Raw genomic sequence first — 15144 nt, 5'->3', positions numbered from 1 at the left:
GGTGCTGAATGTGCGTCACTGTTGCTCGCAGGGCGGCCTGTCAGCACTCAACTTACTGCTTTTCTACTATTTGCCAAACCAAAGTCGATACATCGACGCCCCCCCGCTCAATATTTGCCATTTAAAGCAAACAGCCTTGATTAGATGTTCGACAAAGTGTAAATACCAATCGGGGATGGGATGGGGGGGAGGCGGCCCAAGACGTGTCCCCCCCTCCCTGAACGCATCACGAGACCTGTGCCCGTTCGTGAAATTGTCACCCCTTGTCCAAACCACCAAAATAACACATTTCCCACCTTTTTTTTTTTTTTTGCTTCCTCCTCCTCTTTCTTACCTGCAGTGACACTAAAGAAACGAGAAGGCCTCGACGTGATGAATGCGAGTCTGCAGCAACAGATGTCCATACACAATTCTTGGTGGTCGTACTGGAGTGGACGCAAGAATTGCGTTTGGACAATCAGCCGCTAAAAGACCCCAACTTGTCCTCACGGGAAGGTAACGATGCTTCAAATATTGTAGCTTTTCGATGAGGTTTCCCCTAAATATGCATATTCTCACACTAGTCAGGACACTAAACATTTTTTTGCTGTTATTAAAAAACAGCTGCATAAGCAAATTGACTTTTTTTTTGTTTGTTGCAAAACTAACTTAGCTTTAAGTCAATGCACATTTCTCGAGCAGCATTTGCCTCTTCAAATCAAATCAAAACACACTCCTTAACGTGAAATAGAAATAAGCATTTTCATTTTCCCCTAAAAGATGAATAAAGTCCATTTAGAAGACGCCATTTGTGCACCTGTCATTGGTTCACTTCCAGACGCACAAAGGCTTTCCCATTGGAAGAAGAAGGCCAAAGGGGGAAAAAAAAAAATCCTTCCCCGTTTAAAGGAGAAACGCGCCGCTGCAGGTGTCTTCGGGATTGTAACCCCAAAACGTCTTCACAAATGAAATATCACACTCTTCTCTCCCTCTTTTTTTTTTTTTGGAGCGCGTCGTTGCTTCACTTCCCTGCTGCGTTCAGGTGCCCCTCGTGCGTCGTTGCGTTCGAACGTCGCCCAGAAAAAGCAAAAAAAAAAAAAAAGGTGCAGCTTCGTCCTTGCAAAATGCCCCCTCCCCTTTTTTTTCCCCTTCCACGCCATCCTTTCCTCGTGGGTGTCGAGCTGTGACTGGGTGCGTGTTGGTGTGCCCCGCTGCCTTTTTCTTGCTTCAACAATACCAGAGAGAGAGAGAGAGAGAGGGAGAGAGAGAGGGAGTGGGGGAGAAAGAAGGGGCAAAAAAAAAAAAACCGACGCAAGGCGCAGGGAGGAGCGCGGAGAGCCTCCTCGCTTGGTACTGAATTTGAATAACACCACGGGGTGATAAATGTCCATTGTACTGCTTAAGTCATGAATCTCGGCTGTCCTCTGTGACACACACGCACACGCACCGCCAGCCAACAGCTGCGATGAGAAACCAGCAAGCTCCTCTTAAAGACACAACAACCGTTTTTTTTCTTCTCACCCCCTTTGCTCATCCCTCGTTAATTCTTTTCTTTTTTTTTTTCCTCAAATCAGAGAGATTACAATCCTGACAGTGTTTACTCGGCGGCCCGCACTGCATGACGTGTCAGTGTGCCTCTTGCAGCCAGGCACTTGCCACATAAAGTGGTGCCTTCAAGCGCCATGTGCAGCCATTCTGCAGAGAAGAGAGGAGATTTGTGTATTAAGCAGGGCTCCTTGTTGGCTAAAGAGCAAGTGCATTATGGGAGGTGACAGAAGACGTGTTGTCAAATCCAGCAACTTTGTCCTTATGGAGGATTGCGCCACGTGTGCAGCTGTCAGAATTGGACAATGTGTTTATTATTATTATCGGGCAGCATCATTTGGGCTCGGAGGTGTTTCCAAAATTCCTAGTTCGAGTAGTCACACTTGCATCCTCGTGACCTCCAGTATGCTTGATATATATAAAAATTGATTGAACACAATGATAAATTATGACTGAAGAACGTAATGCATTTGATGATTTGCACATGTCAAACTGACAGTATAGCGCCAACTACAGGTATGGAGGTCTTACTTGATGTTAGATTAAAAAAAAATGGCGGTGGCTGGTATCGGCAGCCTCCGCGAGTACCTGATACCTTCATATAATTCTATTATCAGACCGATTCGATACCTGGTATTACTACTTGGCCATCCTTACTTTTTACACTAAGTACCACCAAAGGAAATAGTTAGCTCTTCAAGCACAAACATAATAACTAACACTGGAAAAAAAAGTGTAGTTGGTCCAAATGTTCATCGAAAACAAGGAAGAGGTTGCGGTTGCTAAAATGCGTAACATTGTTCTAAGCCACTGTAACATTTGAAATCATTTGAACATAACATTTAAATATAAGAACATTTTAAATATGAAAAAAGTACCTCAATTGTTTTAAAAACGGTTTGAAAATGCAAATGTATTAAATGTAATACCAATAATACTTCTGCTGTTGATAACAAAGGTTTCAAGCAGAAGTCAAGTAAAAAAAAATTCCATGACAAAAAACAAAAATCTATATTTTCATATAGAACTGTGCCAAAAGTGAAGTGTTGAGAGACTCTGTCGCTAACATGCATGGCTGCTGTAAATCACTGCTAACAGACTTTCAAACTATCCACATGCTGTCTTTTAATCAAACCTCTTTCCTGTCCGATGCTTTTGATAATTACGCCATGTTTTTGAGGTTCATAAAAAAAAAATACAAAATAAATGAGATGCTGCAAAATTTGGCTGCAGTTTTGCTAGATGTGGCCAAAGGCTCTTTTCACCCTTAAATGTGCGGGTGTACTTAATAAAGTGTCTCAGCACTTTCTAACGCTGCAGCGTTTGTTTGATGCGTACAAACTCCCCCCCGTCCCTTTTACTTCTTCTTCTCTCCTCTCTCTTGTGTCTCTAATAAATCATCCTGACTGATCCCGCCCTGGGCGCAGGGGGTCCTCCTCTTTAAAGCTCAATCCACCCCCCCCTCCTCCTCCTCCCCTTTTCATCTCTGTGAAGAAACCGAGTTAACCTCTGCTGATCCACGGGGCCAGAGCCCCTCTTCAGCTTCAGCCCACCTCTCATTCATCCAGCCAGCCACTCATTCATTGCTCTTTTCTTGCAGGTTGCAAAAAAGTGGTGAAAAGCAAACCTCGCGTCCTCTACTTCCTCGCTTTGCCCTTTTCATGCGCCGACTCCTCCTGAGGCGGGAGAACCCAGTAAGTCAAGAGGCTTCCACTTTCACTCTCACCTCTTTGCCGCTGGGGTTTTGAGAGCTTTCACCTCGTAGTTACATGAAACGTCACGTTGGGAAAGAAGGCGCCAAAGCATCTGCTTTTTTTGCAAAGTAATTCCAGAGCATTTCAGTCTTATGTTAAGTTGTGAATTTCTTCTCTTGAAATTGTTTTCCTCTTTAATTTTTTTTTTTTCTTGTAATGTTATATAGGTCTGTAGAGTACTGGTAAAATTATAACTTCAAGATTTAAATTTTGTGTAATCACAACTTTGTTCATTAAAATTATAACTTCATTTCTAGTAACATTCCACAATATTTGCACATTTAAGCTTATTTTCTACATCACAACTTTATTGTCATAGAATTAAAACTTTTTTTCTTGTATTACAACTTGAATGTTTATGAGCTAATAGTCATAGTTTGCTGAAAAAAAAGTGGTGTGTTGAATTTTCAAACATTTTATTTCATCAAGTGGTTGCAGAAAATAAAAATCATCTTTCCTCAAATTTATTTTTGAATTAGATGTATCTGTATCCAGATGATTTTTATCTTATGCAACCACTTGATCAAATAAAATTATGTCAATCCAACCAAAATATTTTTCACCCTAATAGTATTTTTTTTTCCTTCATTGTGACTCTAACACTCACTGTGCCTATTTAATGAGATGAAAACAATTAAGTATCTTTGTCTAAATAGCAACAGTGACAAAGAAAATGTGAGGGCTCAGTACGGCACATCCAGCATTGTTGAATGAAGGCCTTTTGGCTGAGCGCCTTTTATGGTAACCCATGCTCTTGGTGGTGTATAGTGGCCGTGTGTGTGTGTACACACACAAGCAATAGGGGACTGCTGGGCTCCACGCGGGGACCACTGTGCCTCTCCCCATTCACAAATCAATGTTTAACCCGCTGGCTAAAAGGCTTGGCAGGGGAGAGGGAGGCCCAGTCGGCAGGGTGGGCTATCAAACCATCCCGTGGAGGGATAGAAGGGAGAGAGAGGGGACAAAAGCCGCATGGGAATTATTGGGCCCAACCTCATCGGGTGAAGGCATCTCCATCCTACTGCTGACTATGAGGTTGTGCTAACAGCGGGGTAATCTGCGTGAAGCGTTAAATACCCTCTCGGTACACTGATTTTTTTTGTGGTTAGCGCTGTTGTGTCATAAAAACACGGTTTCCTGCACGTCAGGAAAAAGTGGAAGTGAAACAGAACTAAGCTCGTTATATCGGCCACATCATCTTCAAGGCTATTTACGAGATCTATTTACACACTGCTGTTTTGGTTAGCAACAGAGTTCAAAAGGGCTCAGTAATTAAACTATTTAATGCTCATGTGTAAACAATAGTGTCATTGAACTGAGATAATTACAGTTACAACCTGGTTTTGTCCTGATGGGAAAAGAGGCGTGTTTATTTTTCTTAAGCAGCTGAAAACTGGTCCTGTACTTGAAAAATGTCTAGTACATTAAAAAGTATACGATTTAAAAAAAAAAAAGTTTTAACTTTATTGAATCAACCTTATTCTACTATGTTTGATTGGATTTTATTTGTTTGAATATAAATCGGATTTGCAAATAATTCAACGATTGTTTCGACAAACACTTTTGTTGTTGCTAGGCAGAGTCCACAGGTTTCAAATGTAACTGCCCTGCTGACCAATAAAAAAAAAAAAAAACACTAATGAGATTTACGCAATAGTTTCACAATTAAAACCATCTGTATTAAATATAAAAAAAACGTACTGGAAAGCAGGAAAGCGGCATCTGGTGTCTGGCAAATAAATCCAGGAAGAATCAGCTCATGGTATAATGTCTCACATTAAAGGATTAAAAGTGACTCTTTCCTCCAAGCTCACTCCCCATCCTCCCCACTTCACGCCCCCAATCATCCACAGCACCCATACAAACACACCTTCCTTCCTCCCCCCAGCTCGCATGCCATGACATTGGCTGCACTGTTGCCTGGCAACCAGGGCGGATGGACAGCGTCATCCGGGGAGTAACAACGCTAATGTAAAGCTGCTCCCCTATACATCAACTTTATATCTTCATCTGCAATTTATTTATTTATGCTAAACATGAATCGTTTCAGGCCATTTCATCATGAATCATATGCAGGTCTTCAAGTATTTTCAATGCATTTTAAATTCAATTCAATTGCTATCACCCAGTATATGAAAAAAAAAATAGTCAAGTAAATGAAATGAGGCTTCAAAATGGTGAAAATTCAAGCCGTTGTCATCACTCTCAAATAGTATCATGCGGCCTGCTGAAAAAAAGGATGCGACTTTGCCTTCCAACTTATCGTTTGAGCTAAAAAGATCTATCCACATGAAACCACCAGTTAGCCGCCAGCTAACAGCTAACATTGAAAAGTAGTTAAAAGTAGTGCTGTGCTTCCATGTTGTCAGCAACTCTAACCAATCTTAAAGCATGTACAGTATAATGGATTCAGCAACAAATCTCTGGATTGACTTTACAAGGATTTGAACATAAAACATTAAATAGGGGCAACCCACCTGTTTTTAATGTGTTTGCCTTTTTATAGTAGCTTGAATTGCTTTCGGCTCACCGCAATAAGAGCATCATGATGATGCACATGGCCATATTGGATAAGTCCTTATAAAATACACCCAGAAAATCGGTGATTCTTTGTGCAAATTACTGTGATGCGTGGAATCAGTGGTCCATTGGGGAGTGGGTGTAGCCATAGTAGACAGAGCAAACGCTCCATAGCTGCTGAGTAAGAGGGTACGTGCCTCGGCTCAGACCCTGAGTGACAGCTATTGACCCGCCCCGGCCAAAAAGACGTCTCAGTGGGAACGCTATTGATTATCGCCGCGGCAATAAAGGTCCCGGAAGCTCGGGAGAATGTCATGGATCTCGGACGCCCGTACGCAGCTGATCTGAACACACACAAGAGACACATTTTAAGCTATACAAAGAAGGTGGATAGATAGCCATCGGTTGGTGAGCTGGTAAGGTCACGCAAAAAACATAGCATCATCAGAAGCAAGGGGCCGAGGGGAGGGTCAAAGTTCCAATATTATAACCCAAAACATTTCAGAATAGAGGAAAAAAAAAAGGTGCTATCTTATATCATATGTTCTATGCGCTCCTATTAGTCGTTGCTCAGTGCTCAGGTAACGACCTTGTTTATTGAGTCATGTGACATTCAGAAGCTACGCTGTGATTGGTTGTTAAAAGTTTCCATTTCAAAGCATCAACTTCTATACTAAAGGGGCAAATTATATTACTCCGTAACAGTAAAGTCATAATACAATGGAAAAAAAATAAAATGATTTCTTTTTTTTTAGTAATAGTGAGAGAATACAAGTCGTAATCAATGAAAATTAACGAATCGATGTAATGATAAAACTTAACGGCATAGAATTGTCTTGTTTTCAAACTAACCACTTTAACTGCTAATAATATTTCATATTAAGTCAAACAAAAAGGACTGAAAAGTGATATCAAAACACTTTCAAAAATTCCAACAATTACATTAATATCAAACCTTATTAGATTTTCAATCCAATTTCATATTTCTTGAAAAAAATACTATAAAAATAAAAAAATATAACCCTAAAACCTTTGATCAAAGTGTGTCAAATGTTTTCTTCTATAATTCAACCCAATCTGCAAATTGTGTCTAATTTAGCTGAACGCTCCCTTTAAACATGTCAGGTGCGGTCAAGTGAGTCTGTATACATTTTCTTTAGCCAAACAATGATGAATTTCTTTTTGTCTTGAATGCTTTCTCTAACTTTTTCCTTTTCCTTATGCCCTGCATTCACACACCCCCGCGCCACCCTTGACCTCGCTGTGAAAAGTTAGCGCACCCGAGGTTGAACTCTCCCAGCTCGCTCGCAGCCACCGAACGCTGGGAAAGTGGCCCTCCTGACATACGTGTGTGTGCGCGTGTGTGATCTGGTGTGTGAGCGTGGCGACACTCGGGGTGTTATGAAAAGGAGAGTTTTGACCCTCAACCCCTGACCTGTCCACACAAATGACCTTTTTAATGCCCAACGCCGCTATTGTCAGCCGTGGTTGCCCGGGCTTATGCTTGGAGCCCGCCAACAGAGTCCTAATTCATTCTATTTTTGATATGGAGGACAATGATACAATTAAGAAATAAAAGACATCAAGTTTCAAAAATAAAGTTGTCATATATCACAGCAAAAAAAATATTATTCAAGAAAAATGTATCATGAAGTTCGATGATAAAGACCCAACAAAATTAATTCTAAAAAAAAATGTTTTAATATTGCAAGAATAAAATCACCTTTCTGCTAAATGTTGCAATATTGTATGAATAAAGTTAAATAGAATCTAATAAATCTTGAAAAATAGAAAGTTCTAATGTTAAAAGAAACAAGTTGTAATATTCAACGTCGTTTTTCTTAATAAGGTTGTAATATCATGATAAAAGATGACAATATTATGAGGAGAAACCATAGAATAGTAAGCAAAAAACGATTTTCCTAATTTTGACACTGAGTTACAATATTGGGATACAAGTTTTCATATCAGGAAAGAAAAGTTGTAATGCAATTTTTGGAAAAAAAATAGGCCAAGTGTTTGCATCAATCTGTTTATTGTCATTGCCATTAAATCTTTGAAGCATACAACACATAGAATTCCACGGTGTGCAATTAACTACATTACGTAAGACTAGGAGCTAAATTAATATGAATATATTTTAAAGAATACAAATAACTACGAGGTAGTAAGAGCAGGCGTGAGTGAGCGACTTTCATGACAAAGACGAGCGTGCTTTTTTTTGCCGTGTGACGTAATCTCGAAGCGTCGTATGTCGGGACCAATTTGCCGCTGCAATGGTCAAATGGGGATTTTTAATTGGGCAAACGGCGCCCTCTAGCGGCCAATTCTTGAAACTGCGGTTATGACTGGAACTTTTAGGTACATTTTCTTTCCACGTTGAAATAAGAAAGTTTTTCAAGCATATAACTTGCTGTACCCTAATATATACTTGACATCATACTTTTTATTGATACAGGAAAATATGACAATAGTCTTTGGACTCAATCCTACGTGCCTCAATTTGGTGACATGTTGTTACATAGGCGGAACTTGTAAACCGAGATGAGGGGAAATGTTCTAACTTGTACGCTGGAAAAGGGAAAGGGGCTTGGAAATTTGGGAATGCCCTCTTTTCTTTTTTTTTTCTTCTTCTTCTTCCTTGTGGTAACTTGGACTGCTGACGCGTCCGGCAGCTGCCTGCACTCCTCCTTCCTTCTTTCCTTCCAGAAGAAAAAGAAGGAGAAGCAGCTCATTCGGAGCTTGTTTCGCCATGTTGCTCCGCTACATTGTTTGTGTTTTAGGTGTCTTATTGTGCCCGTCCCGATGTTACTTCTCCGAGGAGAGATCTCCCGAGGAGTCGCGAATGCAGCTTCCAACGGTGGTGATCGCCATCATAGCCAGGAACGCCGCTCACTCCCTTCCTTACTACCTCGGAGCTTTGGAGAGGCTCGACTACCCCAAAGATCGCATCTCTGTGTGGTGGGTGAATTCATTTTCATCTTTTAAATCACGATATTAAAATCACAAAGTTATATTTTCCTAAAAAAACAGCTCCATGTTCACTCAAATGTCACTTTTGTCATCTTTGTCAAACTTGGGTTCGACGCCTATTATGGGTCATTTTTTTTGGGGGGGGGGTCAGACCTGAATGCGGTGCCATTTCTTTTGGATTTATATTTGCAGAAGGGATCAAGTACTTTTTCAATTAAAAATCCCAAGAGATGACAGAGTCGAGTTTTTATTTTGCAATCGAATTTTCTAGCCATTCTGGATGATGTCTTCCCCCAAAGTCAGGTGAGACCAGGGTCAGTGGGGTCAAGCACTCCTGGGCTATCACAGCATGTCTGCCTCACTGTTCTGAGGTTTAGGACATCCACAAATTGAAAATGCATAGAGAAGAAGTATGCGCACATGTGTCACTTTGAGCTCATGACTCAGTTGTTGGCAAGGAGGACAGAAGCGGTTGAAATGTCTGCTGATTTGGGTGTGCGGGTTGGATGGAGCCAACCACAGGGAAGGACTTTGAATTGCTGCCATGTTTCAACTTTTGTTTTAGGCCTCAGTTCAGTAGATTTGCTTTCAGCGTGATGGTAACGACTTTTGTGATTTCTCCTTCCCAACAGTTTTCTGCATCCAGTATGTTCCTTCTCACTTGTCTTTTTTTTTTTAATAAATCTGTTCTTTGTGTGCTCCTCAGGGCAGCCACAGATCACAATGCAGATAACACCACAGCCATCCTTAAAGAGTGGCTTACCATCATGCAGAAATTTTACCATTATGTGGAGTGGAGACCCATGGAGCAACCTGTGTAAGCCTTTATTTTGACATCTTTGACTATATGTGTGATTTTTTTTTTTTTTTTTCCTAGAAATGTAAATCTCAATACCTCATGTCAGGTCTTATGTGGGAGAGATGGGTCCCAAACATTGGCCTAACACCAGATACGAGTATGTGATGAAGTTAAAGCAAGCGGCGCTTAACTTTGCCCGGAAACGTTGGGCGGATTACATCCTGGTACGGAATACAATTTACATAAACACAAATAGCCAATCGATGTTATTTATTATACTGTCATAATTTCTCATCAATGGAGGTTTTGGTTATACTGAATTGGAGGTTTTTTTTTTTTTTAATCTTCCAAAACACAAGTGTGAATGAAATGTTTTTTTTTTTTTGTAGTATGCAGACACCGATAACATCCTTACCAACCCTAACGCACTCAACTTGCTGATAGCTGAGAACAAGTCGGTCATAGCTCCCATGCTGGACTCTCAGGGAGCGTACTCCAACTACTGGTGTGGAATAACACCACAGGTGAGGTGCAACTTTAACATCCTCTCTTCAAAAAATATTTTTAAAACCTCCATTTTTTTATTTTTTTAGGGCTATTATCGAAGGACAGCAGAGTATTTCCCCACCCGCCACCGTCACCGCTTGGGCTGCTTCCCCGTCCCGATGGTGCACTCCACCATGTTGCTGGATTTAAGGAAAGAGGGAATGAGGAAACTTGCTTTCTACCCTCCTCACAAAGAATACTCCTGGCCCTACGACGACATCATCGTCTTTGCCTTTTCTTGCCGAGCCGCAGGTTTGCAAACGCTCCGCTTTGTGTAATTCTCATTAATTATATCAGTTGATCTCAATCAGTAAAAAATATATCTTCAGTCTTCACTTCGGGTCTTCCTGTTTTGGAATTATTTGTAAATTGATTGCAGCGATTCAGATGTACCTTTGCAACAAGGAACGCTACGGCTACTTGAATATCCCGGCCAAACCTCAACACACTCTTGAGGACGATCGTCTCAATTTTGTCCACGTTCTCTTGGAGTCTATGAGTAAGTCCATCTTTTTCTTTGCTGTTCTTCCTCTTTGACGTCACATAAAAGAATGCAGTCAATGTGTTTTGTCTGTTGTGGTTTTTCGAACAGTTGACGGCCCTCCAATGAAGCCCTCCCGTTACGTCCACATGTTACCCAAGCAAAGAGACCTGATGGGATTTGATGAGGTAAATTTTAATATTTGATTTCTTTTCATGAAGCAATAGAAACGTCTACATTGTATTGTGCACATTTTGATGGATATTAAGTGTCTATTGGCAGCATAACATAGGGGGAAAATGTTTTCCTGTCTCGTCAGGGAAATCTACGGAAACTTTCTCCCAGTCGGTTATACTTGACGAGCAAATAATTCTGTTCATTTGTTTTTTTCTCTCTTTTTTTTTCTTTGTTTTTATTGATTAGCAAACAAATCAAATAATTTATACAATATTTTAAAACTAAAATTCATAGCAAAAAAATACTTAATTGAAATGTATTTTAATTAAAAATAATAAAAAAGCCTTTTTTTTTCCGGATAAATATCCTCAGAACATTTTTGACATCTTCCTTAGATTTACCTGATTAATTTGCGCCGGCGCCCCGACCGCAGACAGAGGATGTTATTCTCCCTGAACGAGCTGGAGATCGACGTCAAGGTAGTTGACGCCGTGGATGGAAAGTGAGTAGACTCTTACAGAAAGTCTGTTTGAAGGATGGCAGAACAATAAGCCCCGCCCACCTTACATCCATGTGTCTGTATAGTGCACTGAACAGCAGTGACATCAAAATTCTGGGGGTGGACTTACTACCGGGCTATTACGACCCGTTCTCGGGACGTACTCTCACCAAAGGAGAGGTGGGCTGTTTCCTCAGCCACTTCTACATCTGGAAGGAGGTAACAAAAACTTCATCAAAATGTGTAGATTGTAGGCTAATATTATTTTCTCCAGATGGTGGACATGCAGCTGGACAAAGCTCTGGTGCTGGAGGACGACGTCCGCTTCCAGGCAAATTTTAAACGACGAGTCCTGCTGTTGATGGAGGAGGTGGAGCAGGTGGAGCTGGACTGGGATCTCATGTGAGACCAAATTAAATGACCCTCATCCATTGCGAGAGGTTTTGTTTTGTCAGGAAGATTATGGATAAAGAACATTCTCTTGGACAACAGAGTTCCAGTCTTCATTTTGCCTTCTCTTGCTTCCACAGATATTTTGGCAGGAAGCAGGTGAACCCGACAAAAGAAGAAGCGGTAGATGATGTCCAGAATCTGGTGGTGGCAGACTATTCCTACTGGACCCTCTCTTACGCCATCTCCCAGCAAGGTGCCCAGAAGCTAGTCAATGCTGAGCCGCTTTCCAAGATGCTGCCCGTCGACGAATTCCTCCCCATCATGTACGACAAACATCCAAAGTACGTATTCACTCCATTTTTTTTTGTGTGTGTGTGGCTGCACCCGGAAATATGGATTGTTTATTTTTTTGGGTGAAAACACACCTTTAAATGATAATCACTACGACGCGTGTTTAACTTTTCCCAGCTGCTGTCTTCCTCCCCCTCACTTTATTTTCATGACCCACGGCAAAACGTTTCCACATGTTTGTTCCTCGCTTTATTTATTTTTTCTGCATTTACATGCGATCCCAGAAAATCCTTCATGTTGCATAGTTGGCCATCCCGCTGCAGAGTGAATGAGATACCGAAAAACACACCGAGTAAAATATTTGAGAGGTTTACTCACCAGACGGCCCGGCCTGGCTGTGTCCTTTTTCTCGAACATGTGTGGAAAACTGGATTATATCCAACGCCTCTGGGATTCTCATTCAACTCGCTACACTTAACCACTAAGGACTGAACAATGACAACACAGCACTTCTGAGTTCCACATTTATGTTTTAATATGGGATTAATATTTCCCTCCATTTTTTTTTTTTTTCCCTCACAGCGAGGACTACAAGTCCCACTTCCCCAACAGGAATTTACAAACCTTCAGCACGCGCCCACTTCTGGTGCAGCCCTGCCATTACGCCGGCGACCCAGAATGGGTGAGCGACACCGAAACGTCAACGCTGTGGGACGACGACGCGGTGCGTACAGACTGGAGGGGCTCCCACAAGACCCTAAAGGGGGGCGTACCCCCACCCGAGATGCTGTCGGCTTCCTACAGGGACGAACTCTAGGAGGCGAGAGAGAGAGAGAGGTGAACACTGTCGGGATAAAGTGTTGTCGCAATCCCACCCCATGTCACGTGGACCACCTTGTGCCGTTTTAAGTGGACTTTCCTGCAAAGCACGTTAATGGTGACCTGATGATGGTGGTAAGGTTGTCTTTTTTCTTTTTTTATTTGTGTTCATCAGGGACAGGTTTTCTTACACGTTGCACAGAAAGACATTTTGCAATTGTGGCAAACTATTCATTTGTTTGTTCATCCTCAAATGTACCTCATAATGTATCTGGAGCAATAATGCACTCACTTTATTAGGTACACCTACACTATCTGAAAGTTAATAAAAAAAAAAGACCTTTTCAAAATTTTTTAATGATGTTGCAGGACACTGCAGGGGTGCATGATGTGTTTTCCTTGCGGGCTGCAAAGCTTTTTGGGCAAAATTAATATTTGACTACCTACATTGGAGTTAAGGGTATCATTTGATTCGTATTCAGTATGGTAACATTACAAACTTCTTACTCACTTTTGCATATCGAGATTTGCTTTTCCACCGCACTGTTTATTTAATTTTTTTTATAAACATGGCGTCTGTGTGCTAGAAGCTAAACTGCACTGTGAGTTTATTGACTAAACGTGGCAGTTGCACTTCCTGTCCCTTCCCTGATACAAGTATGTTCTGTGCGCAAAGCCAAATAATCTTCCCAACATAATTCGAGCTGCATTTTGTTTTTCTGAATTTATATGATGCCTAACTTGTTTTGAACAGAAGTCAAGGGGGGGAAAAAAATCGCAAACTTTCCTGAAATTGATGTGTAGAATCTGACGCTGCATCATAAGCCGACATTTTTCATTATCATCCCTGTCATCCAACTAAATACTCCCAACTTCATCTTTGTTTTGAATCACTGATTTCCTCTTTAAATTCATCTCGACGGAGTTACAATTGAAGTAACTCATATTTCCGATGCGCCATCATAGATTTTGAACGCAATCACAGCGTACACACGTCAATGAAACTAGCGTTGCATTGCATTGCTTTGTTCATCACAATGTCTTAATTTATTTGTTGTCTCACAACTTTTTCCACTTGTCAGTGTCTTCTCTGCATTATGCATTTTGTTACAATAAAAAAAAAAAACAGCAACAACTGTATCATAAATATCTGGAATTCTCATTGTCTGACTGTGACTTTTTGTTGTTGATTTACAATCTTTTCACACTGTTGGTAACTTCACACATGAGTATTATTTTTACAAACTTGACCAATCTAAAATTTTGAAAATAGCTTGGTTGGATCAGTGTTAATGATTGAAGAAACATTTTGGGGGGTTTGGTGGCAAATGATATCAGAGGACTGCGATCTGGGAAATTTGCCTCCAATGACACACATTTGCACTCGATAGCACTTTCCGTCTTTATCTGCAGGGTCTATAAACAATTCTGAAATTTGAACTGGTCAGAGCACATTTAGCAGTCTGCAATAAGCACACAACTAACTATTAACTGGGTCTGAACAATATTATTGTATCATCTGAAAGAGTGTGAACTCGTATTGTGCAAGGGGCTAATTGGCTTCTTCTTATTAATGATCAACTGAAGTTTACTCGCTGAATCATGACCATTTTCTGTTGCTATGCATCTGTGATCATATTTCCATTCAACCTTGTTCAGGTTGCATCCATGTGTGCAATTCTCCTCCAAGCAACACCCCAGCTGCTCACATAGCCACCTATCTGGTTTGCATGACCTAGATTCATCTGGAACAGAGCGACTCTAACCGGATTGAGTGAGGTTCATCTGCAAACTAAAGTAAACTAAAAATAAATGTATTTTATTAGGTTCGATTCTTTTTCTGTTTTGCAAGAACCTTCACTTGCCACAAGATGGCACCGTAGCTACACTAATAGGTGGACAGTAGCTAAGTTTAGCCTGGGTTGTTAGTGGAAGAATTTACAAGTGCATTCATGTGCACACACATTTGCTGTGTCTGTAAATTATTTATTTTTAGGTCAATGTCATGAGATAGATATGTGAGTAATAAGAGATTTTTTTTTCCACCCCTATACAATTGTTACAATAAGACAATCTACCAAACTCAAATGTCCTAATTTTGAGTTTAATCTTGTTGACGGTGCACACTTGATATATAATAGTCCAGATTAGATATTGTTATCCATGACCATGGTTAGGATTCAAAGGGTTCCGTTCAAAGGTTCCTTGGGTTAATTTTCACAGGCACAAATGCAGAAGATTGTGAGATTCCACCGCTTTCGGCCTGTCGCCGTGTACTCCAACTGGTAAGAACCTACTTCTGCAGGAGGCTTCCTGAAGTAAGCTCCTCATTGGCTGCCTGGCTGCAGGTAGGGCTTTCACACATATG

The 15144-nt window shown here is 40.9% G+C and overlaps 1 protein-coding gene across 4 annotated transcripts; it reads left to right on the top strand.

The window, feature by feature from the left end:
* The first annotated feature begins 401 nt into the window (after window positions 1-401).
* On the top strand, window positions 402-13903 carry cercam (cerebral endothelial cell adhesion molecule). Of its 4 annotated transcripts, XM_085926100.1 has the most exons (14): window positions 402-495; window positions 3125-3218; window positions 8582-8759; window positions 9478-9588; window positions 9677-9794; window positions 9960-10094; window positions 10164-10368; window positions 10496-10615; window positions 10709-10785; window positions 11170-11276; window positions 11360-11492; window positions 11548-11675; window positions 11804-12007; window positions 12540-13903. In XM_085926100.1, the coding sequence occupies exons 3-14, from the start codon at window positions 8644-8646 to the stop codon at window positions 12772-12774; spliced, it is 1689 nt and encodes a 562-aa protein (XP_085782226.1). In that variant the 5' UTR covers window positions 402-495; window positions 3125-3218; window positions 8582-8643; the 3' UTR covers window positions 12775-13903. The 4 variants fall into 4 exon arrangements, with proteins under 4 accessions (XP_085782226.1, XP_085782227.1, XP_085782225.1 ...); XM_085926101.1 differs by lacking the exon at window positions 402-495 and having other exon boundaries at window positions 3005-3218; XM_085926099.1 differs by lacking the exons at window positions 402-495; window positions 3125-3218 and having other exon boundaries at window positions 8068-8759.
* Window positions 13904-15144: the final 1241 nt, after the last annotated feature.

Source organism: Syngnathus leptorhynchus, chromosome 12 (assembly GCF_054491065.1).
Source record: "Syngnathus leptorhynchus isolate UIUO chromosome 12, UIUO_Slep, whole genome shotgun sequence".
In the NCBI taxonomy this organism is placed as follows: Eukaryota; Metazoa; Chordata; class Actinopteri; order Syngnathiformes; family Syngnathidae; genus Syngnathus; species Syngnathus leptorhynchus.
Note: the sequence above shows the minus strand (reverse complement) of the source record. Positions and strands in the feature narration are given on the sequence as shown.